This window comes from Sphaerodactylus townsendi, linkage group LG10 (genome assembly GCF_021028975.2).
Source record: "Sphaerodactylus townsendi isolate TG3544 linkage group LG10, MPM_Stown_v2.3, whole genome shotgun sequence".
Taxonomy (NCBI): Eukaryota; Metazoa; Chordata; class Lepidosauria; order Squamata; family Sphaerodactylidae; genus Sphaerodactylus; species Sphaerodactylus townsendi.
Genome location: NC_059434.1, coordinates 22720798 through 22744456, shown reverse-complemented (window position 1 = coordinate 22744456; position 23659 = coordinate 22720798). Strand labels below are relative to the sequence as shown.

Sequence of the window (23659 nt, the reverse complement as noted above, 5' to 3'; positions counted from 1 at the left end):
AAGCCCTCTCAAGGAACCGGATCTGGTCCCTGGGCTATAGGTTTGACACCTCTGTGTTAGCTCCTCTGATACCATGAAACATATATGCCTTTCTCCACAAATTCTCATCTTTGCCCTACATTTTTTATAAGCTAGTGTGTAACTGATGTCGTAAAAAGAAACAGGAAATATTAGTTCTGATATAGGTGACTTCCTGTGTGTGAAGAAAATAGTTCTGGAAAGAAGTTTAATCAGCCAAGCAGAACGTGTGTGAAGGAGACACCGTCTCACACAGGTGTTGCTTTCTCAGGTTCTTTTTAACAAGGAGCTTCACTATGGCTTCATGTACATAGTAGAATGAGGTGCTAGAAAACGGAGAGCCCATTGACTTCAGTGGATTGTAGAACAGCAGAACTGTGGATAGGAAAGTGGTGCAAAGCAGCAGAATGTCCTATTTTTCATGCCAGTCAAGCAACAGGAGACAGGCCACCTCAGACCTCAGCTGAGCAAAATGTTGACCTTTTTGTCTAATGTTTAACTTCCGTTAATTTCTGAGCTGCTGTGTCAGGAATGCAATTTCCTGGATTTCACTGTGATTCGTGAAGTTCACTGGCAGCTTGCTTTTAGCACCATGCATCAGTGGGTCAGCAAACTATAACTTATTCCTTTACCCTTTGCAGACTTGGATCTTCAATGGCTCGGGCAAGATTGAGCAAGTGGCTGAAATGAGTATGAACACTATTCTAGAAGAGATTCTGATTAAAAGATCACAACAGAAGAAGAGGACATCTCCTTTAAATTACAAAGAGAGACTTTTTGTGCTCACAAAATCCATGTTAGCATATTATGAAGGTCGACCAGAGGTAGGAAGCTGAGTTTTATTTCAGTGTCCCTTTTGGTGGTTCTTTGAGAAGATACTTGCTTTTATAGTTGTTTTTGTTCTGCTGATTCAATTTTTGGGTATTGACCTTTATTTTTTACTGATGGTGGAGATGTCATAACTAATGTATGTCGTTGGAACTGAATGGTAGAAACACAGATCTTCCTTAAAATGAATTCCCTAAAACCTCTTCCTTAAAATGAATTAGGTTGTACTGATAATGTTGTCCTCAGTATGACATTGAAACAACAGTATGCAAGATGGCCTTCATAGTGATGGGGTTGCAACAGATTTGCAGAAAAATAAAATATACTTTATATTACATTTATGTTTGATTCCCCAAAATATGGCAAATTTTCTTAATGTTTTCTTAAGCAGTTACACGAATGGACTCAAACATAACCTGTTTTTCCAAAGTGGAATATTATAGACGTTGCCATGACAGGCTGGTTACAAACAAATTGGCACTGTGGCTATCATAACATTTTTCAGATTTCCAGATGTTGAGCCTCAGAGCGTGAGCAGTAAGGGCACCCTTTTTCACATTATCTTCACAACACGAGAGCTGTTTATGTTGCTCAACATTTTCTCATGTTGTTCAGGCAAAGCCCCGAGGCACACATACAGGAGGAGTCCACTTTATGGTTCCTACCCTTGACAGTGTTGATCCAGTTTGGGGAGTTGAAAGACTGGTGTGGGAAGGAGTTGCAACCTGGGTTTCTCCCATAAAGCTTAGGGGTTCTGACGTAACCTGAGCAGTGCAGGAAGCAACTGGGCTGGGACAGGTTCACGCTTCAGATGTAAGGTGAGAAGGAACCTTAGGAGTCTGGGAGGAACCTTAAAGCCTGGGAGCTTCGAGGTAAAGGGAACAGAAGGAATGAAACTTGACAAGAGAGAGTAATGGTTCAGATTGAAAAAGTGGAAATGGGGTACACTGAAGTTAGCTCTATCACAGTTCAGGAGCATGGGGATAAGGGCTCCTCGAGAGCCAGTGTGGGACAGTGGTTAGAATGTTAGACTAGGAACTGTGAAGGTGATTGTTCATAAAACTTGCTGAGTGACCTTGGGCCAGCCACAGATACTCAGCCAAACCTGCAGGATTGTTGTGAGGATAAAATGGAGATGGGGAGAAGCATGAACCCTGATCTTCCTGGAGGAAAGTCAGGATAAAAATGTTCTACATAAAAAACTTTTTTAAAAAAACAAAAAGAGGCTTCCAGTGTGAGTTCAGTCAGTGGTGTAGTGAGAGGGCACAGGGGGGCTAGAGGCCTGGGTACCACTTCCTGAAGAGGGTGCACTGCAGGGCCACGCCCCTTTCTCAACTGCACCCTGCCCCTGAATTGCTCATGGAGTTCAGGGCAGGGGCGCAGATGAATTCTGACCGGTGGGGCTTGCCCCACCCCGAAACTCCTCATGGTGCCCTGGAGCAGGGCCAGCTGGGGCTCGCCCTGTCTTTGAACTCCATGTGGAGTTTGGGAGTGGTGCAGATCTGTTTGATTCTGGCCTCAGCTCACCTGGGTCCAGCTTTGAGCCTACAGTTTAAGGCCCAACTCAAGCCTCATTGAGGCCAGGATCAAACTGAACAGCTGGGCCTGACCAACTCCAGCTTTATACAGTTGGGGGCTTGTTGTTTCATTTTTGCTTTAAAACTGAAAATGTTTTTAATTATTATTGTAAGCAGCCTTGAACCACAAGGAAAGGTAGGATATGAATGTTGTAATAAAAATTAAAAATTAAACCATTCATTTGGGTTCCATTAAAGTAGGTAAAGGTGTCACCCCTATCCAAGACAACTAGTTAAAGAGCCTAACTACATGATACACTTTTTTTGGTACATCTTTGGGTCTGTTCCACAATTGTGGTCTGGGGTTCTGTGCTTAGAACTTGATTCCCAGGTACATGGGGGCCCGCATTGAATGAGGACCATGCAGTATCTATCCCCACCCCATTTTCCCAGCCTGAAGCAGTTGTATGACTAGTAATCAAGTCCCAAGCACTGAACTCCCAAAATATATCTGCTGATCATATCCAGGGATGTACCTAGTATGGCAGCCCTACAGAGATAGCACAAGGTGCCCATGCTTATTGGTCAGAGGGTTTGACTGAACAGCAACTGACTACACAGGAGCACACAGGAAACAGGATGTAGCCAGTGGTGAGATTCAAATAATTTAACAACTGGTTCTGGTAGTGAGATTCAAATAATTTAACAACTGGTTGTTTACAAGCACCATTTTAACAACTAGTTCTACCGAAGTGGTGTAAACCTGCTGAATCCCACCACTGGATGTAGCCCAAGCCACGGGAGTTGCCTGTGCTCAGGTCACAGCTTCAGGCCTGTCTTGAAGTTGGCACGGCAGCAAAGTCAACAGAGGACCTTAATGGGTCATAGGGAAGCAGCCCGAGAAAAATATGGTAATATACCAGAACAGCACCAGGCTATAAAGGCCATATGGGATGAAACCACTAGGTCAGGGATCTCCAGTGGGCATCATGGTACCTGCTGACAACTTTCCTGGTGCCCACAAAGTGTTTCTAGAAAGTGGGTGGGGCCTGGTGGGGCTTTTGCCCAGCAGGGCTTCTGATTGGCCATTGGAGATCTGATTGGCTGTACAGATTTTTTTTTTAAAAAAAATTGATTTGGCTGCCACCCCAGCATAGAATCTTCACTGGATAACTAAAGGTCAGCTGCGTGTAAGCAAGGAAATGTTTTTCAACAATATGTCCATTTAATAATGGACATTTGTTAAGCATAGATTCTGCCTAAAATGTTAAAGAGTTACTATTGGGGTTATTTATTTATTCATTTACAAAATTTGTAGCCTGCCCTTTGGCCCGTACAAGGGCTCCCAAGGTGGCTAACCATTAAAAACACACACGATAACATTACATCACAGAACTATTAAAACAACCCCCTCCCAAATATACCTCATTCAAGTAACACTAAAAAGAATAAAAGAGAGTTAAAATACATATACAACTGTTAAAATACACACAGACCTTGGTTAGGAATGAGGGATTGTTGAGGGAATGCCAAACAAAACAAAAAGTCGTCACCTGCTGGCGCAAGATGGCAGCAGAAGGGGACAAACAAATGTCCCTGAGGAGCAGGGCCTCTAAAGATGATTGTATCAATTGGGCAGATTTGTAACAGGTTTAGGAAATCCTTCAAGTATGTCAGTCCCAAGCCATATAGGGCGTTGAAGATCAAGACCAGCACCTTGAATTGTGCCCCAAAACAAACTGTCAGCCAGTGTAGGTGGACCAAGACTGGAGTAATATGGTCCCTATATTACCCACTCCAGTCAACATCCTAGATGCAGCATTCTGTACCAACTGAAGTTTCTGAACACTTTTCAGGGGCTGCCTCAAGTAGAGTGCATTCCGCAGTAACCTTATAATTTCTGTTCAACTGGCGACTTCTGGTACCACAGTGGCTTTATCCCGCCTGTTCAGAGAAAGCTTCCAGCCATTGACCAGTCAAAACTAGCTAAAGTGCCTCTTGGTCACAGTTGCCAATTGCTTACCAAGCAGAATGGATGGATCCATGAGAACCCCCAGATTACAAACATGTTAATTCAATGGGCATATGATCCCATCCAGAACAGGTAACACCTTAAATCCCAGGCCAGACCTTCTACCCACCACTAGCACTTCTGTCTTGTTGGGATTAAGCCTCAGTTTATCAGCCCACATCTACTCCAAAATTGCTTCCCAGAACTGGTTCAGGTTTTCTACAGCTTCCTTGGGATCAGCTGGAAGTATGAGGTAGAACGAACCCATATTGGCATATTGGTGTCAACCCAGCCCAAATTGCCAGATGGCCACCAAGCTGATTCATGTAGATGTTAAAAGACATAGGGGATAAGATGGAGCCTCGGGGGACCACAAAAACCAAGGGGCTCAACAGCAATCCCCCAACACCACCACCTGAAACCCACCTTCCAAGTAGGACCAGAATTACCACAGAATGGTGCCTCTCAAACCCAGTCCAGATAGGCAGTACAAAAGGATACAATGATCAGTGGTCTCAAAAGCTGCTGAGAAGTTCAGGAGAATCAACACTGTTGCACTCCCTACATCCATCTCCCAATGCATGGCATCTGCCAGGGCAGTCAAAACTGTTCCAGTCCCATAACCCAGGTCTGAAATTCAGACTGAAAAAGCAGAAAGAAGCAGAGTTTGGATTTACACCCCACCTTTCTCTCCTATAAGGAGACTCAAGGTGGCTTATAAACTCCTTTCCCTTCCTCTCCCTACAACAGATACCTTGTGAGGGAGGTGGGCCTAAGGGAATTTGGAGAGAACTGTATGGCCCACGGTCACCAAGTAGGTTTCACCTTGTGAGTTAAGTGGATCTGAGAGTTCCAAAGAACTGTGAGTAACCCAAAGTCACCCAGCAGACTTCATGTGTTGGAGCATGGAAACAAAACCAGTTTACCGGATAAGAGGGTGCTACTTATGTGGAGAAGTAGGGAATAAAATCTGGTACTCCAGACTAGAGTCCACCGCTCTTAACCACTATACCACGCTGGTGAAAAGTTTGGATTTATACCCTGCTTTTTTCAACTTTAAGGAGTCTCAAAGTGGCTTATAAATTCCTTCCTTCCCTTACAATAGGCACCTTGTGAGGTAGGTGGGGCTGGGAGAGTTTGGACAGAACTATGACTGGCCCAAGGTCACCCAGTAGGCTTGATGTGGAGGAGTGGGGAATCAAACCCGGTTCTCCAGTTTGAAGTCCACAACTCTTAACCACTACACCATGCTGGAAGGGATCTAAACAATATGCCTCATCCAAGAAGGCTTAGAGTTGTCCAGCCACCACCAGTTCAATTGCTGTGCTCAAGAATGGAATAAGTGAGACTGGTCAGTAATTACTGAGATCTCCTGGATCAAGGGTAGACTTCCTTAGGCATAACCATACCCCTTAACATTTTGTTGTTGGCTCTGCCTCTTGTGGCAGCCATTTTGTGGTAACTTTGCTAGCAGCCTTAACATTGATACAGTTAGTATATCACTTACCTAGAAGGTCTTGAACTGTGAAGGTGAATAGTGTATGTAAGATGCCATGGAGTAGTAGAGACAGCTGGAGTGGACAATAGGAGCAGAATCCTGCTTGCTTATATAGTTACCTTATGTGTTTTCAAACTGAAAATAGTTAGTATGGAAATACCAGATGTAAGAACTAATGTGAGAATTTGGGTTTGAGGCGATTGCTGGTTTTAGATGCACGCAGCAAAGAACCAGAAAACTGAAACCTGCTTTTCATTAGTGGTGTAACTTGTTGAGAAAAGGATATCCTACACAAAATGTGATAATTAGTGTTTTGTTTGACAGACAGCTAGTAATTCTACATAAATGGCTGTGGGACAAGGGTGTTTCTCAAGTATTAGAATTTAAATTATGACATCCAAACCAAATCTAGGGCCCCTCCGCACTGTAGGATTCGACCTTAGTTCGACGTAGGTTCGACCCGGGTACTCCGCACAGCCGTAGCATTGGACTCGTGTCTGTCTCGGCTCACCCCCCCTCTCACTGTTAAATTTTTGAGCTCGACTGGGAGGTGCAACTTCCTGGCGAACTCTGGTTGCACTCAAGCCGAAGCCGGCGGAGTGCGGAATCTCCCTTGCCTCGACTCTGCCAGCCAGCCAATCACAGTGCAGTATTTTCGGCCATGCGCAGAACGGGAGACTCGTGGCGGCAGCGAGAAGCGCGCCTTTAAAAAAAATCCTCCTACGTAGCTCCTACGTCGGTAAACGGAAAAAAGGGACGCGCACTCACGTTTCCCGCCATAGAACGGCAGCCAATTGGGAATGAGGAGCGGAAGATGCGAGGAGGTAATCCCGCCCTCTGAACGCGGCTCCGGAAACTCGAGTCAGCTGCTGTGCGGAGAAAAGTAGGAGTCGAGCTCAGGTAACAATTTCCGTAGACACGAGTCAAACCTGAGTCGCCTTGTGTGTGTGGAGAGGGCCCTATATTGGTTGTGGTGGGTTTTCCGGGCTGTGTGGCTGTGGTCTGGTGGATCTTGTTCCTAACGTTTCGCCTGCATCTGTGGATGGCATCTTCAGAGGGAAGTCTGTTACACACCGTGTGTCCCCCGCCCCCAATACAGTTTTCTTAAACTGAAATTACCCTGATAGGAAGTTATTTGTCACATTGGAGCAGCACGTGTTGTATGGGCCTGTCTTATTAAAAACATATTTTTCGGCCCTATGTTCCATTCTTTTAAGGAGAGGGATGAAAAGCTGACTCAGTAGCAGATCCAAAGTAATGGTTTCTACCATCTCTACCATGCTAATTCCTATATTCTAGTGTTATGTGTCCATCTTAAGGGTTTTGTGCTCTAACTTCAGGCTCAAAACATGACAGGACTGGTTCTTTATGATCCTATTTTGACCCATACATGGAGGATACACTTATTCTGAACAGAGTCATCTTACTTACTCATGTCAAAGTTACTCTGAAGTTACAGATTACAAAGAAGACCACAGAATTCCAAAAAACAGAAAAAGTGGCTTTCCAGGAATTCCTCTTACGCTAGGAGCAGAGATGCCATTTAGATTTTAGTATAGTTCTGAGAATAACCTGGAGTGTATTTGCAGGAGTTGTGATAATCTTATCTTTGCCATACATACAAATCTTTGTACCACATAATTCTAAGAAAACAGGTTTAGTGAGTAAAACCTCCACTAAGTTAACCTCATCTTTAAAAGTATTTCACTCATTCCAAAAAGAGAAAATATTTTATAAGGAATTTATTTTCATGTTTGCCACCATTTCATTTTCATTTTCATGTTTGCCACCATTTCAAAGTTCTGGCGGGGGGAACATTCATTTATGTGCAAAGGCTGGCATTACTGCATTGCGAGTAAAAGAGCTTTCACTTATGGAGGTTCATTTTTCTGAATCAGTCAGACATGAAATTAACCACTTGTCTTCTCACATGGATGACAGAAACCATAGAGTTTGGGGGACTTCCTAGAAACCATCTAGAACAGCGGTTCTCAACTTTCCTAATGCCGCGACCCTTTAATACAGTTCCTCATGTTGTGGTGACCTCCCAACCCTAACATTTATCCATTTTACAGGTGGAGAACACTGATGCAGAGAGTATTAGGTGACCCCTGTGAAAGGGTCATTCGACCCCCAAAGGAATTGGGGCCCACAGTTTGAGAACCGCTGGTCTAGAAATAATCCCCAATCTGTCACACTTGATCCAGAGCGTTTCTTTTGCTTCTCACCATGCTATGGCTTGGTTTTTTTTAAAAAAAATCCATAGAATGTAGTCAGAATATTGTATTCTGTTGTACTATTTGATTTGTATACTGCCCTCCCCCAAAGGGCTCAGGGCGGTGAACAACAACAGCATAACAGCAAACATCAGTAATCGTAACATCAAGCAACAAAACATCAATAAACATAGCATCAATAAACATAACATTATAAACATATATGGTGAATCAGCTTTCCGTTCACAATAATTTCTGACCAGGAGTTTTCTGCAAATGGCGATCTGTGATCTGTTTTCTTTTTCTTTTCTATCCTGACTAAATGCAGAAGCCTGTGACCTTCTCTTCTCTCCCTTTGTCCAATGTCTCCTGCTTGCCCTGTGCTCCAGTTTAGGAGCCCAGTTTAAAAATAGACACGATGCAAATGTAAAGTCCCCATGAATGAGTGCTCTCTTTTTTTTTTTAACCTCAATCAGTGTTATGTGCAAATCAGGTCCGAGTCAGTTACTGTGACGAGAACTGTGAAGGTCCTGAGATAATTACCTTCATCAACAAAGAAGCTGTTCATACATAAAAGGGAAGGAGATTGGAATGATGAACTGTCTACTTTATTGCAGGCCCAAACCAGATGTATTCTGCGTATGGACACATTAAGCTGCCCTATACTGGGTCAAACCATTGATGTGCCAAATTTAGCATTGTCTGCTCTGCTGTGACCACCAGAATCACAGCTTCTCTTTGTGGCATTTGTTTAATTATTTCACTTACAAATATATGATTTGCAGAAGGGTTTGTAGCCTCACTCCTGTGTGTAGTCTCATTCCCCTATAAGGATGTTACTGTGTCCATGTTCTGAGGTCCCGGGCTGCTTAATGTATATTTTGACTGAGTTCTGGAGGAGTAGAGCCTCAGCAAGCCATGGCTCAAATTAAACCTTGTGTTAGGGGTGATCAGGAATCACCATCTTCAGCTGCAAAACCTTGCTCTGAGAAGTATTAAATAGGATGGGTTTGGGTGAACATACTTTTTGGTTGTTGCTCTTTGCTTCTTAGTGCATTGGAGGAATTCCAGCCTGATACGTGGATATGACCAGGGTTTTCTTATATCCCTTCATATTCCAGAAGCAAGTTTCTCCCTAAAAGTTAGGCAGACTCCCCACTTTGGTTTTTCTTTAAAATCCTGTATTGATTTTTTTTGAAATGTGGTTTTTTTTAAAAAAGCTTTGAGATTACAAGATTTTCTGGATTTTGAAAAATAATTTTGAAATTCACATGTGGAGGAGGAACATGCAGTTAATATTTTTGTGAGTTTGTGCTAATAGTCTTTTGTGGGCTTATTTGCAAGGATTGAAGTAACTGGTATACTAAAATACTGGAATCAAAATATTGCCCAGATACAAGCTGTGATCATTTTAACCTGGATCTTGCAAATTTAAAATCACAAGCCCTGCCTCCTGCAGCCCAAGCAAAATGAGCATGTATAGTCTCTAGAAGCAACTTGCCAGAAAGCCAGGAATGTCTGTAAGTTTTGTAAAAACTATGTACAGCATGTGGCCCTATCTACTGCAGATGTAACCTCAGCTTGTGGGTTCTGTGGGGCAGTACTTGGAAGGAGTTGCAAAGAACCAAATTTAAACAAAACAGTTTACTTCTCTTTACAAATAACATTAAACATCAACATTTAACATTACAATTCAAGGTCCTGTTCAGGTTGCATTTCAAGTCCTTCTAGTTACAGTCTACTGATACTGCCAAGTCCAATTCTTCTTTGCAAGTGGGTTGGCTCCTGAAGACTCCAAGGGCTTGATGAACAGGATGCAACATGATGAAGGTTTCCAGGAGAACTCTCACCCATTACAACCACAAAAAGAAACCCTGAAACAATAAACTCCAACATTTACAACATACCAAAAAACAAACAAATACCTTCCAAGTAGTTCCCAAAAATATTGCAGTTTACCTTAACAAGGTGTTAAGGGCTTATAGAACCAAGGTCCGAGTCTGGTAGCCTTGTCTTCTCCAAAGAGCTCTGCAGCCTTTCTGCTGCTCTGAGTCTCCACCCCCTTACTGGTTCAACCCATTCTGGGCATGGGGGTTACACAGACAAGAGACACCTTTTTCTAATGACTTAACAGGGCCTCACCACAACCGGTTGAACTTGCTGCCTACTGTTAATTTGGTGCTTTTCAACCCCTGTGCATCAGGGGTTTGGGTTTTTTTTTTTTATCAATCAACACCACAGTAGCTTCTGGTTGGCTTCACAGAGACATGTACAAAGCTGCTTTAGCAAACCCTGATCCAACAATTTGATCCGTAAACGTCAAGGACTGGATCCAAGTTGAGTGAAGCTTCATTGTTTTGGTGACACAGAAGCATAGCAACCATGACAATGTAATTAAAACCAGATTTATAACTGTTTTGTATTTCCAGTACTGGTACAGAGTAGATGGTATGGGCTCGTTTGGCATCCCCTAATATTTTCAAAACAGCAGGCAAGCCTTGAAGTAACAATACCTGCTGTTGGTTGCATTGAACCACTTCTTCCAGGTTCAGTTGTGCTTCTGTAAACTTTGAGGTTGTTACACATTCCCCTTCCTTGAGTGCTTAATTCATAAGACAGCATTATAAGATATATTTTCCTTTGGATTACAGAGCACCAGAGCCTTAAAGTAGCTTCACCAGAGCCTTTATTTGGGCCTTTCCCCGCTTACCTTAAGTCCTGCGCTACTCTCCTCAAGTAGCGCGGGGTCCCGGGGCACTCCCCACGACAAGGGCGGCGACAGCGCAGCCGCCCCGAAGCTGCCGCTGTCGCGCCCCCTCAGCGTGCAGCATCCCCGGCGCTGGAGAAAACGGCGCCTTTTCATGACCCTGCGCAGAGCACGGGGTTGTGGGGATGCCCAGGCATGCGCCAGGGATGCCGCGTGCTGAGAGCATAGGGGGGATCAGGGTGAGTGGGGAAACGCCCTTTGTTTTGATCTCTCTCTCTCTCTCTCTCTCTCACTCTCTCTCTCTCTCTCTCTCTCTCTCTCTCTCTCTCAACCACCCACCTCCGAAGGGCTCCAGGCAGTGTACAATAGATGAAACACAAAACACAATAAAATCAGAACAGTAACAGTTTAAAATAATATAGTTACATGACCTCTACAGCAAAAAGGTCAACAATTAACAGTTACGGCTGCCCGGAAAAATCCATTTTGGGAGAAGACAGGCACATTTACGGCCAGAGATGGTATCGGGGGGAGAGAGACAACGTGGGTGGATGGGAAAAATGGCAATCAGCAGCTGGCTCTCCCAAAGGCCCGGGTGGGACAACTCTGTTTTGCAGGCCCCTAAACAATAATCCCAATTTTCATGAGATAACTGGCTTGTGTGGGTGCGTGAGAGAAGAGGGGAAAGAGGGTGGCACTTGTGAAGCCGACACCATGAAATGTGCTGGCTAAAAGTTCTTTGCTACAAACGATGAGACGGAAGATTTTTGGAATCCTATTAAAGAGCAGCAAGTTGTCGATTGTTTATTTTGTTTTTATTACCGTCGGGTGGGACCAAAAATATATTGGGCTATCTCTGGGTGAGGGTGAAGTAATCACAGACTCTTACTCTTCAAATATTTTTGGAACCATCTGTCAATAGATTATTGTCTCATGCTGGTGGTGGCAAGATCTTGGGAAAGATATGGACGCATATGTAGGTCTCTAGATGTGAACAGGCCTGGATAATTATGTGTAGGTTGGTTTGAACATAGAGGGTAGCTTTCTGCTTGCAACAGCAGCCTTCCATTTCTATGTATTTCCCCTAGGTTAGGAACACAGGGGACTTCAACTTTAAATTGGACACCAAAGTTTGCTCCTCTCGGGAAGAGCAAGGACATTGTATATGTCCGGAGGCCCAAAACAGTGCCTTCTGAATGCTGCAGTGGTTTGGAACTGTAATGGTAGCATGCAGTGAAACGAGAGAGAAAGTTTTGTGTGAAGCGTGGGGAGAGTGGGGCATCTGTATACGAAAATAAATTCAGATTATGATGATGCCTGGAAAAGTCAAAGTCCTCAAGTTTCCATTATGAAGTCATAAGAACATAATAAAGAGCCTGCTGGATCAGACCAGAGTCCAGCACTCTGCTACTCGCAGTGGCCCACCAGATGCCTTTGGGAGCTCACATGCAGGATGTGAAAGCAATGGCCTGCTGCTGCTGCTGCTGCTCCCAAGCACCTGGTCTGCTCATTTGCAATCTCAGATCAAGGAGGACCAAGATTGGTAGCCATAGATTGACTTCTCCTCCATAAATCTGGAGGAGTCAAGCACAAATAGAGCACAGTTGTTTGAATGGCTGTGGATGCACTGGAAATGTATTATAAATTGAGGAATTCACATTGTTTTCATTGAATTCACATTTCACTTTTAAGAACAGACTAGATGGCAAGACACAGGAGTAGATTGGCCATTGTGGCCACTAGTGGGCTGACACCATGGGAGATCGCTTCTCCTCCCCCTTCGGAGTCACTGTGGTCCTGGGCAAATCACATGTGCTGTTGTCCTGGGTGAATTGCCTGCAGCTGCTGCCATCAGGCACTCCTCCCTCCATGGGGGGCATGGCAGGGGTGGGGCCTTTTTCTGAGCTACTTTGGCTTCCCAGTCTGCCCTTGGCAAGACAGAAGTGACAAACATGTTGCACACATTCTGTTCAGTTCCTTTTCCTCAATGCAGTATCTGTGTAGTAGCATGAAGGGTTTGGGGAACTTATCAGGGTTTCTCAATAAGTTCCATTTTGCCATCATTGCAGATTTTCCAATGTAATGGTCAAGCTGCAATGGCATTTTAAGAACTTTTTGGGATGTACCTGCAGTTCAGCTGGGATAATGGCAAAGGCCAGGCTTACTCCCTTTGGGTATGTGTCTTAGAACACACTTGAGAATGTAAAAACATAAGAAGAGTTCTGCTGGATCAGGCCAGAGGTCCATCTAGTCCAGGATCCTGTCTCCCACAGGCAGTGGCGTAACTAGGGAAAATGGAGCCTGGGGCGGACTTCCAGTTTTCTGCCCTCACCCCTGCTCCGCCCCCTGCACCCCACTTACCTTGGCTGGTGGCGGGGAGAAAAAAAAGTAGAGGCCCTCTCTGGCTCGCCTTGGGCCGCCTTCTGGCAGCAGCCAAGCTGGCCAAGGTCTGCCCAGGGGGCACCTGGCTTTACCCTGTGGTGCGCCTGGCTGGCAGAAGTGTGGGCGGTGATTTTCAGCCCCCCACGTGACTCAGTGGAGGCTGCCCAAGGCAGTTGTCCCTGGATGTCCCAATTATAGCTACGCCTATGCACAGTGGCCAACCTCTAGAAGGCCAATAGCAGGGTGTAGAGGCTGAGATCTTCCCTTGATGTTGCCTCCTGGCACTGAAATTCAGAGTGCCTCTGATTGTGGAGGTTCCCCTTAGCCCCCATGGCTAGTAGCCACTGATAGACCTGTCTTCCATGAATCTTATATAACCCCTTTCCACAGCTGTTTGTGCAGGGTTCCAGCACAACATCCTCCAGCAGCAAAGTCCACATTTTAATCACTCTCTTTGTAAAGAGAGCTTCATAATTCTGTACAATGAGCTGAAACTGCTTAGGAGACAAATCCGTATAGAAGCACCCATATCCTTTCCCTGAACCTCGGAACTGCTGTATCATCAGGGTCAGTATACCTGTTGGCCAGATGCATGTTCACATTGGTAGATGTTTCAAGGGAAAAGAGCAGCATCACTTTTGAAGTGGAACCCACCGAGTCAAAAATCTATTGTGTAATCAAAATCCATCATAAAATAATTATAAGAAATTCTAAAAGACAACGAGGCATTTCTTTTATTATCCAATAAAGTCTCCCTATTATGAGACTGCTGTGTGTTTAAGTTCACGTCGGACATTGTCTTAAATTTTCAGAAGTGTAGACTGTTTTTCAGACATATTTTTAACTTTATCTACATTCATACATCCTGACATTCTTCCTGGTGGTGGCCAGTAAAGCATGAAGTTACAGAACACAGCGTGTGTGTGTTTTTTTTTTTTCATTCTGGATGCAGCTAAGTAGTATCTGCAATTATTTTTTCATCACCCGTGCCACATTTTTATCCCACCCATGCCACATTTTTATCCCAGCATTTTTATCCCAGCAATACTGTGACTTTTGCATGATAATACTGCAGTGTACTTCCAGCATATGCTGGACAGGAAGGGCATCCTGGCTGTGGTAGAGAGATCTTAAGGAGCAAATTGTGTCATTCTTTAAATAAAAGGAATGGGCCGATGTATATTTCCACACAGTTGTTGTATAGTAGAGAGTTGAACACCTGCCACAGAATTCAAAGGGTTCACATTACTTTTTCCCAGGTATAAAAATATTTTATTTTTTGGTAGTCAGAAAATGAAACACCTGTACTACAAAGGCAGTACTTTCAAGAAGACGTGCAGGTCATCCATGAAGACTGGAAAACAAGTGTGTGCTTTTTGCACGGAAAATCAATCATGTGGACAGAAGCTATATAAGGCATTATTGTTTGTGGTTATACCCAAGCTGGGTATTAACAGGTGCACTTGCAGATCTTTTCTTTCTCTCGCAGGGTTGATCCCCAACCTTCCGGCACTAACATGGGTGAGGACTTTAGGTAGCATCTGTATGAATATTTGTATTTTCTGAGGACCGCTTCCACCTAATTTGGACTCCGGGGAATGAATCCTGCAGTTAAAATTGTGGCAAAGGAAGAGTGTAGATGCGTGAGTGCTTCTGAGTCACTCACAGCTATGCAGACATCTTCTTGGCAAACCTGTGCCTTTGCAGATGACTCATGTGTGAATCCTTCCTATTTGAGAGTATTAATTGATGGGAATTATTTGCAAGAGCACTGCCATGGGTGACGATTGCAACCAGGTAAAGTGGGAGAGAAATTCAGCACGGTGCAGTTTTCCTGTGCCCTCTATTTAAGTTTTCTTCTCCACTGCCGGGGTTTTGCTCTGCTGGCTCCTGTCTTTGCTGTCCCTTGCTGCTGCCACACATTTTGATACCTTGACCACCACCTTTGGGACTATCCTGTTAGGGACTGAGCCACATGGAACATCTGACAGGTCCATGTGGCTCAGCAAGTATTGCTGGCACAACTGCGCCCTCTCTTGGCGTAGTGTATGAATTAAGCTTTCATCAAATTTTGTCCATTTGGTACTGAAATTTGGTACTGAAAGTGCATTTAAAAAAAAAAACTTGTCCTAATTTCACATATATTATTTTACTTCACAGAAAAAGTACAGAAAAGGTTCAGTTGATATTTTCACAATTAAATGTGTGGAAACTGTGAAGACTGATGGTATCATTCCCTGTCAAAATAAATATCCATTTCAGGTAAGTGTGCCTGTTTTAACAGCCCAGTCAGCCCTGTATACAGGTCAAAATCATTGGCCCCGCACATGCAAAATAATGCATTTTCAAACCACTTTCACAACTGTTTGCAAGTGGATTTTGCCATTCCGCACAGCTTCAAAGAGCACTGAAAGCAGTTTGAAAGTGCATTATTCTGCATGTGCGGAATGAACCATTGTGTTTATTTATTTCATATGTTTGTTTTACAGGATTGCAACATGTGTTTGTTTGCATTTAAAGCATTCAGCAGTCCCCTTATGCATAGTACAGGTCCTTACTTAACTAAGTGCCACCAAATCACAACTTGCTTGTGCTATCCCCACAAAGACCTTTCGAGGAAATGAGAAGCAGAAGTGGTTTGCCAGTGCTTTCTTCTACAGAGTTTTCCTCGGTGGTCCCCCTATTGGCCCTGCTTAGTTGCTGAAATCTGGCTACAACATACCGCTTTCCCATTGCAGTTCCTCACCACATTTCAAACCAGGCTATTTTGAAGAGGAACAAACTCAATTCATTTCATCATGTCACTGAGGCTCATTCCGCACATGCAGAATAATGCACTTTCAAACTGCTTTCAGTGCTCTTTGAAGCTGGGCGGAATGGCAAAATCCACTTGCAAACAGTTGTGTGCAGAAGGGGCCAAAGATTCTTTTATTTGAAAACCAATTAAATTGACCTCTAAACAGAACTGATTTCATTCTTATACCTTCCTTTATACCATGTGCAAAGGCTTTTTCAGTTTTCCAAGTTTGTTATTTGTTATTAATCACTGTAACAACTACAGAAAATATAAAGAATGTGTGAAAAACCACACAGCTGAAGAAAATCGTATAAAAAGGGAGTCATTCAAAAACCTAAGAGATCAGCAGTGCAATCCTACATGAAATTACACCCTTCTAAGACCAATGACTTCAATGACCTTGGGTGTGTTGTCAAATCACAGCTGACTTTTAACAACCCCTAATGGGGCTTTCAAGGCAAGAAGACATATTTGGAGGTGGTTTGCCATTGCTTGCCTCTGCATCGTGACTTTGGGCCTTTCCCCACTTACCTTAAGCCCCGCACTACTTGAGGAGAGTAGCGCGGGGTCCCCCGGCACTCCCCACGAGAGGGGCGGCGACAGCGCAGCCACCCCGACGCTGCCGTGCCCCCTCAGTGCGAGGCATCCCTGCCATCAAATCACAACTTTGCAAGGGCGCCTTTTGATAACCCCGCGCAGAGCACGGGGTCGTGGGGACGCCCGGATGCGCTCCAGGGATGCCGCACGCTGGGAATTGCACGCAGCGACAGCGGCCGAGAGAAACGTGGGGAAAGGCTCCCTGTCCAAATTATAACCCGGGTGTAAGGTCCATTATTCAGTGGGCGTGGTCTGACTAGACCTGCTTGGGATTGCTCTCTCATGGCCGAACTACGTCTTATGTGTTTGGACAAGTTGAATCCATGGCCAATCCCATTTCCCCTGCAGCCACACAGCAGCTACAGGGAAAGGTATTTTTTAAAATTCCCAAGAACCTGATTGAGCTCAGGATGATGACATTGAGGGTGGGGTTTCCCCTCTTTAGAGTATTCTATACATGTGAAGAGCTACAGATGGGCCGATTAGCTCATTAAAACAAGTATGTAGTTCTGCCCTAAGAGTAGTCAGTTTCTTTCTGGAACTGTGCTACCCTCATAAATGTCTGCCCTCTGGCCTGTCAGAGACTTACTGGTTTTCCCCAACATAGGGAGAGAACAGTTGTGAAGGGGGCAAGAATGCATGGGGCGGGGAGCACAAGGTTTTCATTGTGTTAGCACGTAAGTGAAAAGACCAGGGGCAGTGTGTGCAAGCCCCATTTTGACACCTATCACATCTCTCCCTGTTGCTTCTACAGCCGAGGCAAGCTTTTCCCACCTCCGTGTGCAAAATGACCTAAATCTGGGCAAGTACTGTAGCTCCATAGTCTTTGCTATAATAATTTGTCTTGTTTTTCATTATTTTTAGGTGGTGTATGATAACAGCACACTTTATATTTTTGCTCCTACTCCATACAGCAGGGACCAGTGGGTACGGCATTTGAAAGAAGGTAATGGGGGCTGTTTCTGTAACTTATTTGACAGAAGTTTGAAAGGAGATGGGGAAAGGACCCAAATGCAAAGGAACAACTAAGAGCTTTCCCACGTAGACGTGCTTAAGAGTCCTCAGCTTACATATCTGTAAAAGCAAGACTGGCACCACTTTCAAATGGTCTACTGTTCTCAAGCTAGAAGTAGGTTGAAGGCTCTTTAATAAGGAAGTGGGTGAGGGAGGAAAGGATTGGAAGAAGTTATGCTACAGATTTTAGAATGTTTAACAATAATTCCTTCTTAGGGAACTTTGCCTGCAGGACCAGACATTAGAAAATGTATGTTTATTGGTATAATCACTTATCTGCTGATCAGCTCTAACAGATGGGCAGCATTTGCAGAAGTGGATTCATTGTTTAATTGTGTCTTCACCCGCTGACCCTCCTTTGCAAATTTTCTCCTTCCTGTTTTGTTAAAAACGCTCCTGCGTTTCTTCTGATATCAGAGCCTGACTGGAGAAAAATTATAACGGCTGGGAGAGGTACTTGCAAAGACAGGAATTCTCAAGCATTCCCTGCCCATTTGTTGACCCTCCTCTAAAAATGGCCTCCCACTCCTTGCATATTCATTCTGAGGGGAACACAGAGCTAAGTGGCCAGCTGAGCGAGGGTGCATTGGCATAGTTTATGCTGATTCACCCCCTGGGACCATTTGCATGGACTGTCCCACTGGCTGTTCAGCCGACGGCACTTCCTTTGCACAGGCTGTACCACTCCTAAATGGCTCTTACCTTCTGCCACCTTCCATCGCGTTGTGAAGGCCAGGGGACACACCCCCATGGCCAGGGTGACAGCTCTGGGATTGGAGGCCAGGAGGCATGTCCCCTGACTTCCACAAAGTGATGGAAGGCGGCAGAAGGTAAGAGTCGTTTGGGAGGGCCGTGGGAAAAACGCCAGCTTCCCCCCGGTGCCGTTCGCTCGGCACCAAATGGAAGCCGGCATTTGCCAAAAACCTTGCTCCCTGAGCGAAGTTCAAAAACGCCGTTTCGGGGGCAGTGGCGACTATGCGAAAGCTCCCTCCCAAAACGGTGTTTTACAGTTTTATCGTTGATTTCGGCCTGTGCGGAAACAGCCAGAGTTTCTAGCTCAATGTTGAACGTCTAGTTTTGCCTTGAAAATTATGGCTCTGAGTAATGAGTAACTTCCTCTTGAGAACTCCCCAGTATATTACCCAGAATTATATGGTGGAAATGAGGATAGAGATAAAAAGTTTATACTATAGATAGGGCCAAAGTATTAGGTTTTTGACTACTAATAACCCACTTCCCATCCATCTACTCAGCTTTGTATCATGAGAACAGCAAAATGACCAAAAGTACATTTCACACTGTAACCTTCCCAAAATAAGGCGGTCTTTGGAGAAAAATCCAAAATGAATTAAACATATTTTGTGCTGTTAATCATTTGATTGTCAAATAATTGGTGAATAAGTGTCTTGCCTCATATAAGATGCAGTTAATCTTTGAGGAATGGAAATCATGGGGCCTTTCCCCACTTACCTTAAACTCCGCGCTACAGTACAGTAAACCTTTATTAGGCTACTTGAGGAGAGTAGCGCGGGGTCCCCCGGCACTCCCCACGAGAGGGGCGGCGACAGTGCAGCCGCCCCGACGCTGCTGCTGTCGCGCCCCCTCAGGCGCGTGGCATCCCTGGCACTCTTGCAAAGGGCGCCTTTTGATGACCCCACGCTTTTGATGACCCCCCGTGGAGGGAGGGGAGGGGTGGCATGCAAGGGAGGGGTTGGAAGGGGCCTGGCATCTGGACCTGGCCCATCCACCCTAGCGGAGGGGAGGGAGTGGCATGCAAGGGAGGGCGGGGTGGCATTCAAGGGAGGGGAGGGGTGGCATTCAAGGGGAGGGAGGGTGGTATGCAAGGGAGGGGAGGAAGTGAGGGGTAGCATGCAAGGGAGGGAAGGGAAGGGGAAGGGGGTCCCCCCTCCGTGGGGACACTGGGGCGCGCACCAGGAATGCACGGCATAGGGGGGATAGGGGAGAGTGGGGAAAGGCCCATGGTTGCTTTGGGCTAAAATAGTAACCATGTGCTGAAATCATAATGAAATTACTCATATTCTTTACAATGCTGATACTTAAGTTTTATTTTTCTTTGTAGAAATAAAGAACAACAATAATATCATGGTTAAATACCATCCAAAATTCTGGACTGATGGCACCTACCAGTGTTGCAGACAGACAGAAAAATTAGCACCTGGCTGTGAAAAATATAACCTCTTTGAAAATGGTAAATGATCGTATTTGCTATACTGTTCAGAATAACTGTCATCCATGCATCCGTTGGCTCACCTTCTTTCAGGGGCCTAGTCATTGCCCTGCTCCTGTGTTTTATGGATAACCATAGTTAGGCCCAGCTGCAAGTATTCACAAACTGAAAGGGGGAAAGGATGTGGGGGAAAGGATAAGTGTGAGCTTGTGACTAAGCAGTCACTAATATTATGGCTGCACACAACACCAGGCTTATTATGATCTTTCCAAAATATCACCTGCATTATCCTTATATGTATAAACTTTCAGAGATAACCGATCCATTTAACTTTGTGTTTTTTACTGTTTGGTTTAAGGTATAAGGACGGTGCCTGCACCAGTACCAGTTAAAGATAAGGTAAGGAGAGAATTCCAAACTGACCATATCCTGCTCATAGTTATTTGCATTCAGTTCAGTATTTTTAAAGATTAGAATTGTCTTCTAATAACTGTGGGATGGGCAGCCCCATCCAGAGGCTGAGGTGGCAGGATGTGGCACTGTTACTGCACCACCCCGCTGCCTCTGAAGGGCTGTCAGCTGGTGGGGGGGGGCAGGGCCAACAACAGTCTTCCCTGGCCAGCTGGAAGCCCTCCATGGGGATGAATGGACTTATGCCACCCTTTTGGCACATTGTCCATGGCATCCATTGCTCAAAAACCCAGGTGGGAGCCGGCTATCATTGGCTCCTCCCCCAGGAATGCCCCCCTCCTGTGCTGGCAACCGATCAACAAGTAGTCATCCCTTGTTTCTGTGGAGTATAGGAATGAAACCTCCTATACATCCAAACTCTTCTGACTTTCTCATCTCACTGATTTCAGGGCAGAGCCACATATTGTGAGGCATATAAAGGGAGGTTGGATCCACACTAAATTTTCCAGTGGCACAATGGAACTTTCTTGCCTCCCCTCTCCTGCTGTAGCTTCCTCATCTTCACAAAATGCTACCCATGAGGGATAGGAAACTCTGAGAAGTGATGTAAGGCAAGTCTGCAGCAGGGAGAGGGAATTGCTAGAAATTGCCCGTTTGCTCTGGATCCAACCCAGGATTTCCAACCCATTAATGGAGGGGCGTTGTTCCAAAGAAATGGCTCATTAAGAAGCGTTGCCATTTTTGCTATTTGTGACTTTTAATCACCTCACTGGAACACGACCAGTCAGACTGAAAGTTTACAATCTTTATGGTAATTATGAAGAACCAAGTTGAGACATTGACTCAAGTCTTTGTTTCAGATGTTGCAGGCCACATTCATGCCCACGTTCAATTATGAAGGTATGTGACAATGCCCTTCTTAGTGGAGTTACACCCTTCCAAATGCATTGAAGTCGATGGGTTTAGAAGGGAGTTTCTCTGCTTAGGATGGCATTGTAAGTTCCCGTGAAAAAGTCATGGCATCTCAGAATCAAATATTCCAAGTATGTGATCAGTTGAATCATTAGTCTGCATAATCAGGATGACTCCCATGAATAAAACAGCTTCAAAATCTTTAATACATAATCTCAGTTAAATATAATTATTTGAACCTTTCGAGAAATAATAGTCATCACAATAATTCTGTTTATGCTTCAGAGGAGGCCTCCACCCCCTGTTCCCCCAGAAGAAGATGAAGATGAAGAAATCGTAATTGCCATATATGACTTCCAGCCCACAGAAAATCATGACTTGAGACTAGTAAAAGGTGAAGAATATACAATCATTGAAAAAAACGGCATTCATTGGTGGAAAGCTAGAGATAAATATGGGTGAGAACTTACTTCTGTTTTAGCTTTTCATCAGTAGGTTATATTGCTGTTGCAATACAATGAATCAGTTTGTTTACGCATATTTTGGATAATCATAGCTGACTTATTAATATTGGTGAGAGTGCCAGTGTGGTTAGGGGTCTGTAACCTGTCATTGGACTAAAGCAAGGGAGGCCCAGTTTCAAATTCCCACTCAGCTGTGAAACTCACTGAGTGACCTTGGACCGGTTGTATTCTCTATCAGACAACCTCACAGGGTTGAGGTTGTGAGATTAAAATGAAAGATGTATGCTGCCTTAAATGTCATGGTATGCTGCCTTAAATATCATGGAGGAAGGGAGGGATTAAAATAATGTAATAAATATGATTTTATTACCAAGGCATTTTTATTACATATGTAATCCAAACATTTTATCTGCTTACTTCTAGAAGTATAGGATATATTCCAAGCAACTATGTATCGGGGGAAAAGTCCAATGACTTTGATCAGTATGAGTGAGTATACATTTACTTATAATAAATTCATATCAATATATCTGATTCTCAGTGTGGCCAAATCGGTTGATACTTAAATCCAGAGGCTGGAGCCATGGATAGACAAGATAGATATGAAAAAAGCCTCGGACCTGCATACCTGAGGGACCGCCTCTCCCCATATTGCCCCAGTAGGCCCCTCCGCTCCTCGGAGGAGGACCTACTCGTGATCCCTGGCCCAAAAATGATCAGGCTGGCTTCCACGAGGGACAGGGCCTTTTCAGCCCTGGCCCCTACCTGGTGGAACAGGCTCCCTAGGGAGATCAGGGCCCTGCGGGACTTACAGAGTTTCTGCAGGGCCTGCAAGACGGACCTGTTCCACCAGGCGTTTGGCCAGCCTGGTTAAAAATATATCTACCATGTCATCTGGCCTCCCGTGGGCACAAAAAGGAGGGAGGGGGGCAGCCGGACGCCATCCACATTTTTAAATGGGTTCTGTTTTTATGTAACTGATATTTAAATTATGTTTTAACCTTGTTGTGAACCGTCCTGAACCCTCAGGGGGACGGCGGTATATTAAACAAACAAACAAACAAACAAATAAATATTGGGAGGAGATTAAAACCAACCATGATAAAATGACATCTGTACCTTTAAGAAATGAATGCCCTCAGTGACTGTTGCTAGAGAACTGCTAGCCTTCAAGCCTTGGTTTTTGTTAGTAAATGTAGGCAGATTGGGCAGGGCCTTTTCCAGGGCTGTTTTGACCTTTATTGGATAGTCACTGTGGCTGGACCCAGCAGCAATCACAGGGCAACTTGCTACCACAGGACTTACATGAGTTACCTGGGACAGGCTGCTAATTCTTTTTGACAGCAGCCACCACACAAAAGCTAATGTAATAGAGGGTTTGGGCAAAAGGGGAAATACTGGTGGTGGGGAAAATGAGACACCCCTAAGGGTCCCTGCCTGTGTATATGTATCGTGGAAACTGGATTAAAATTAGTGGCCAACTTAAGTGTCAGTACCATGTTGTGGCTATAGTGCTGAAGAAAGGAAGGCAGCCAAACCAAGACATAATGAAGTCAAAGAAACAAATGGTGCAGAGGGAACACGTTCTTTAATAATTTTTATAACCCCAATACATTTCACACGCAGCTTCATTAGGGGGAATCTACTAAATGAGAAAATAACAAAATAATAATATAAACATATCTGATAAATGATTTAAACATTTTTTTAAAAAATTGTATACAAAAATTGTACATAGGACAATTCACAGAGCATGTACAGAATATCTTAAGACGGAGAAAATTAAATAGACATCAGTGTGTATTATGTATTGTAAATTAACAAAGAAATTACTTTTAAATTAACACTGATTAGTACTGACCTTCTGGATTCTTTTTAGTAAAGTCCTCTTGCATGCATTAAGTCAAAAGTGAGCATTTCAGCTGGTACCACTCTTATTTATAGAAGTGTCAGTCAAGAAATGTTCTCAAATTTATCCCTCAGGCTGCAAAGTTTTTAACCTCAGAATCCACTCAGTTTCTTTCCTCAACGGAATTCTGTCATCCTGTCTGATTTACATTTGACCCAAAACAAGAAGTCTGTGGGTTTATGTTTATAAT

At 44.3% G+C, this 23659-nt stretch overlaps 1 protein-coding gene across 4 annotated transcripts in view; it reads left to right on the top strand.

The window, feature by feature from the left end:
• The window catches only part of TEC (tec protein tyrosine kinase), a 55322-nt gene that overhangs the window by 13752 nt on the left and 17911 nt on the right, over nt 1-23659 (top strand). For 3 of the 4 annotated variants that reach the window (XM_048508878.1, XM_048508875.1, XM_048508877.1), the window contains 7 exons: nt 660-842; nt 15338-15439; nt 17436-17517; nt 19666-19794; nt 20132-20172; nt 21382-21554; nt 21984-22049. In XM_048508878.1, coding sequence (XP_048364835.1) covers nt 705-842; nt 15338-15439; nt 17436-17517; nt 19666-19794; nt 20132-20172; nt 21382-21554; nt 21984-22049 — 731 coding nt within the window. In that variant the 5' untranslated portion in view covers nt 660-704. The remainder of the gene's footprint in view (nt 1-659; nt 843-15337; nt 15440-17435; nt 17518-19665; nt 19795-20131; nt 20173-21381; nt 21555-21983; nt 22050-23659) is intronic. The other variant, XM_048508876.1, reaches the window with a different exon arrangement.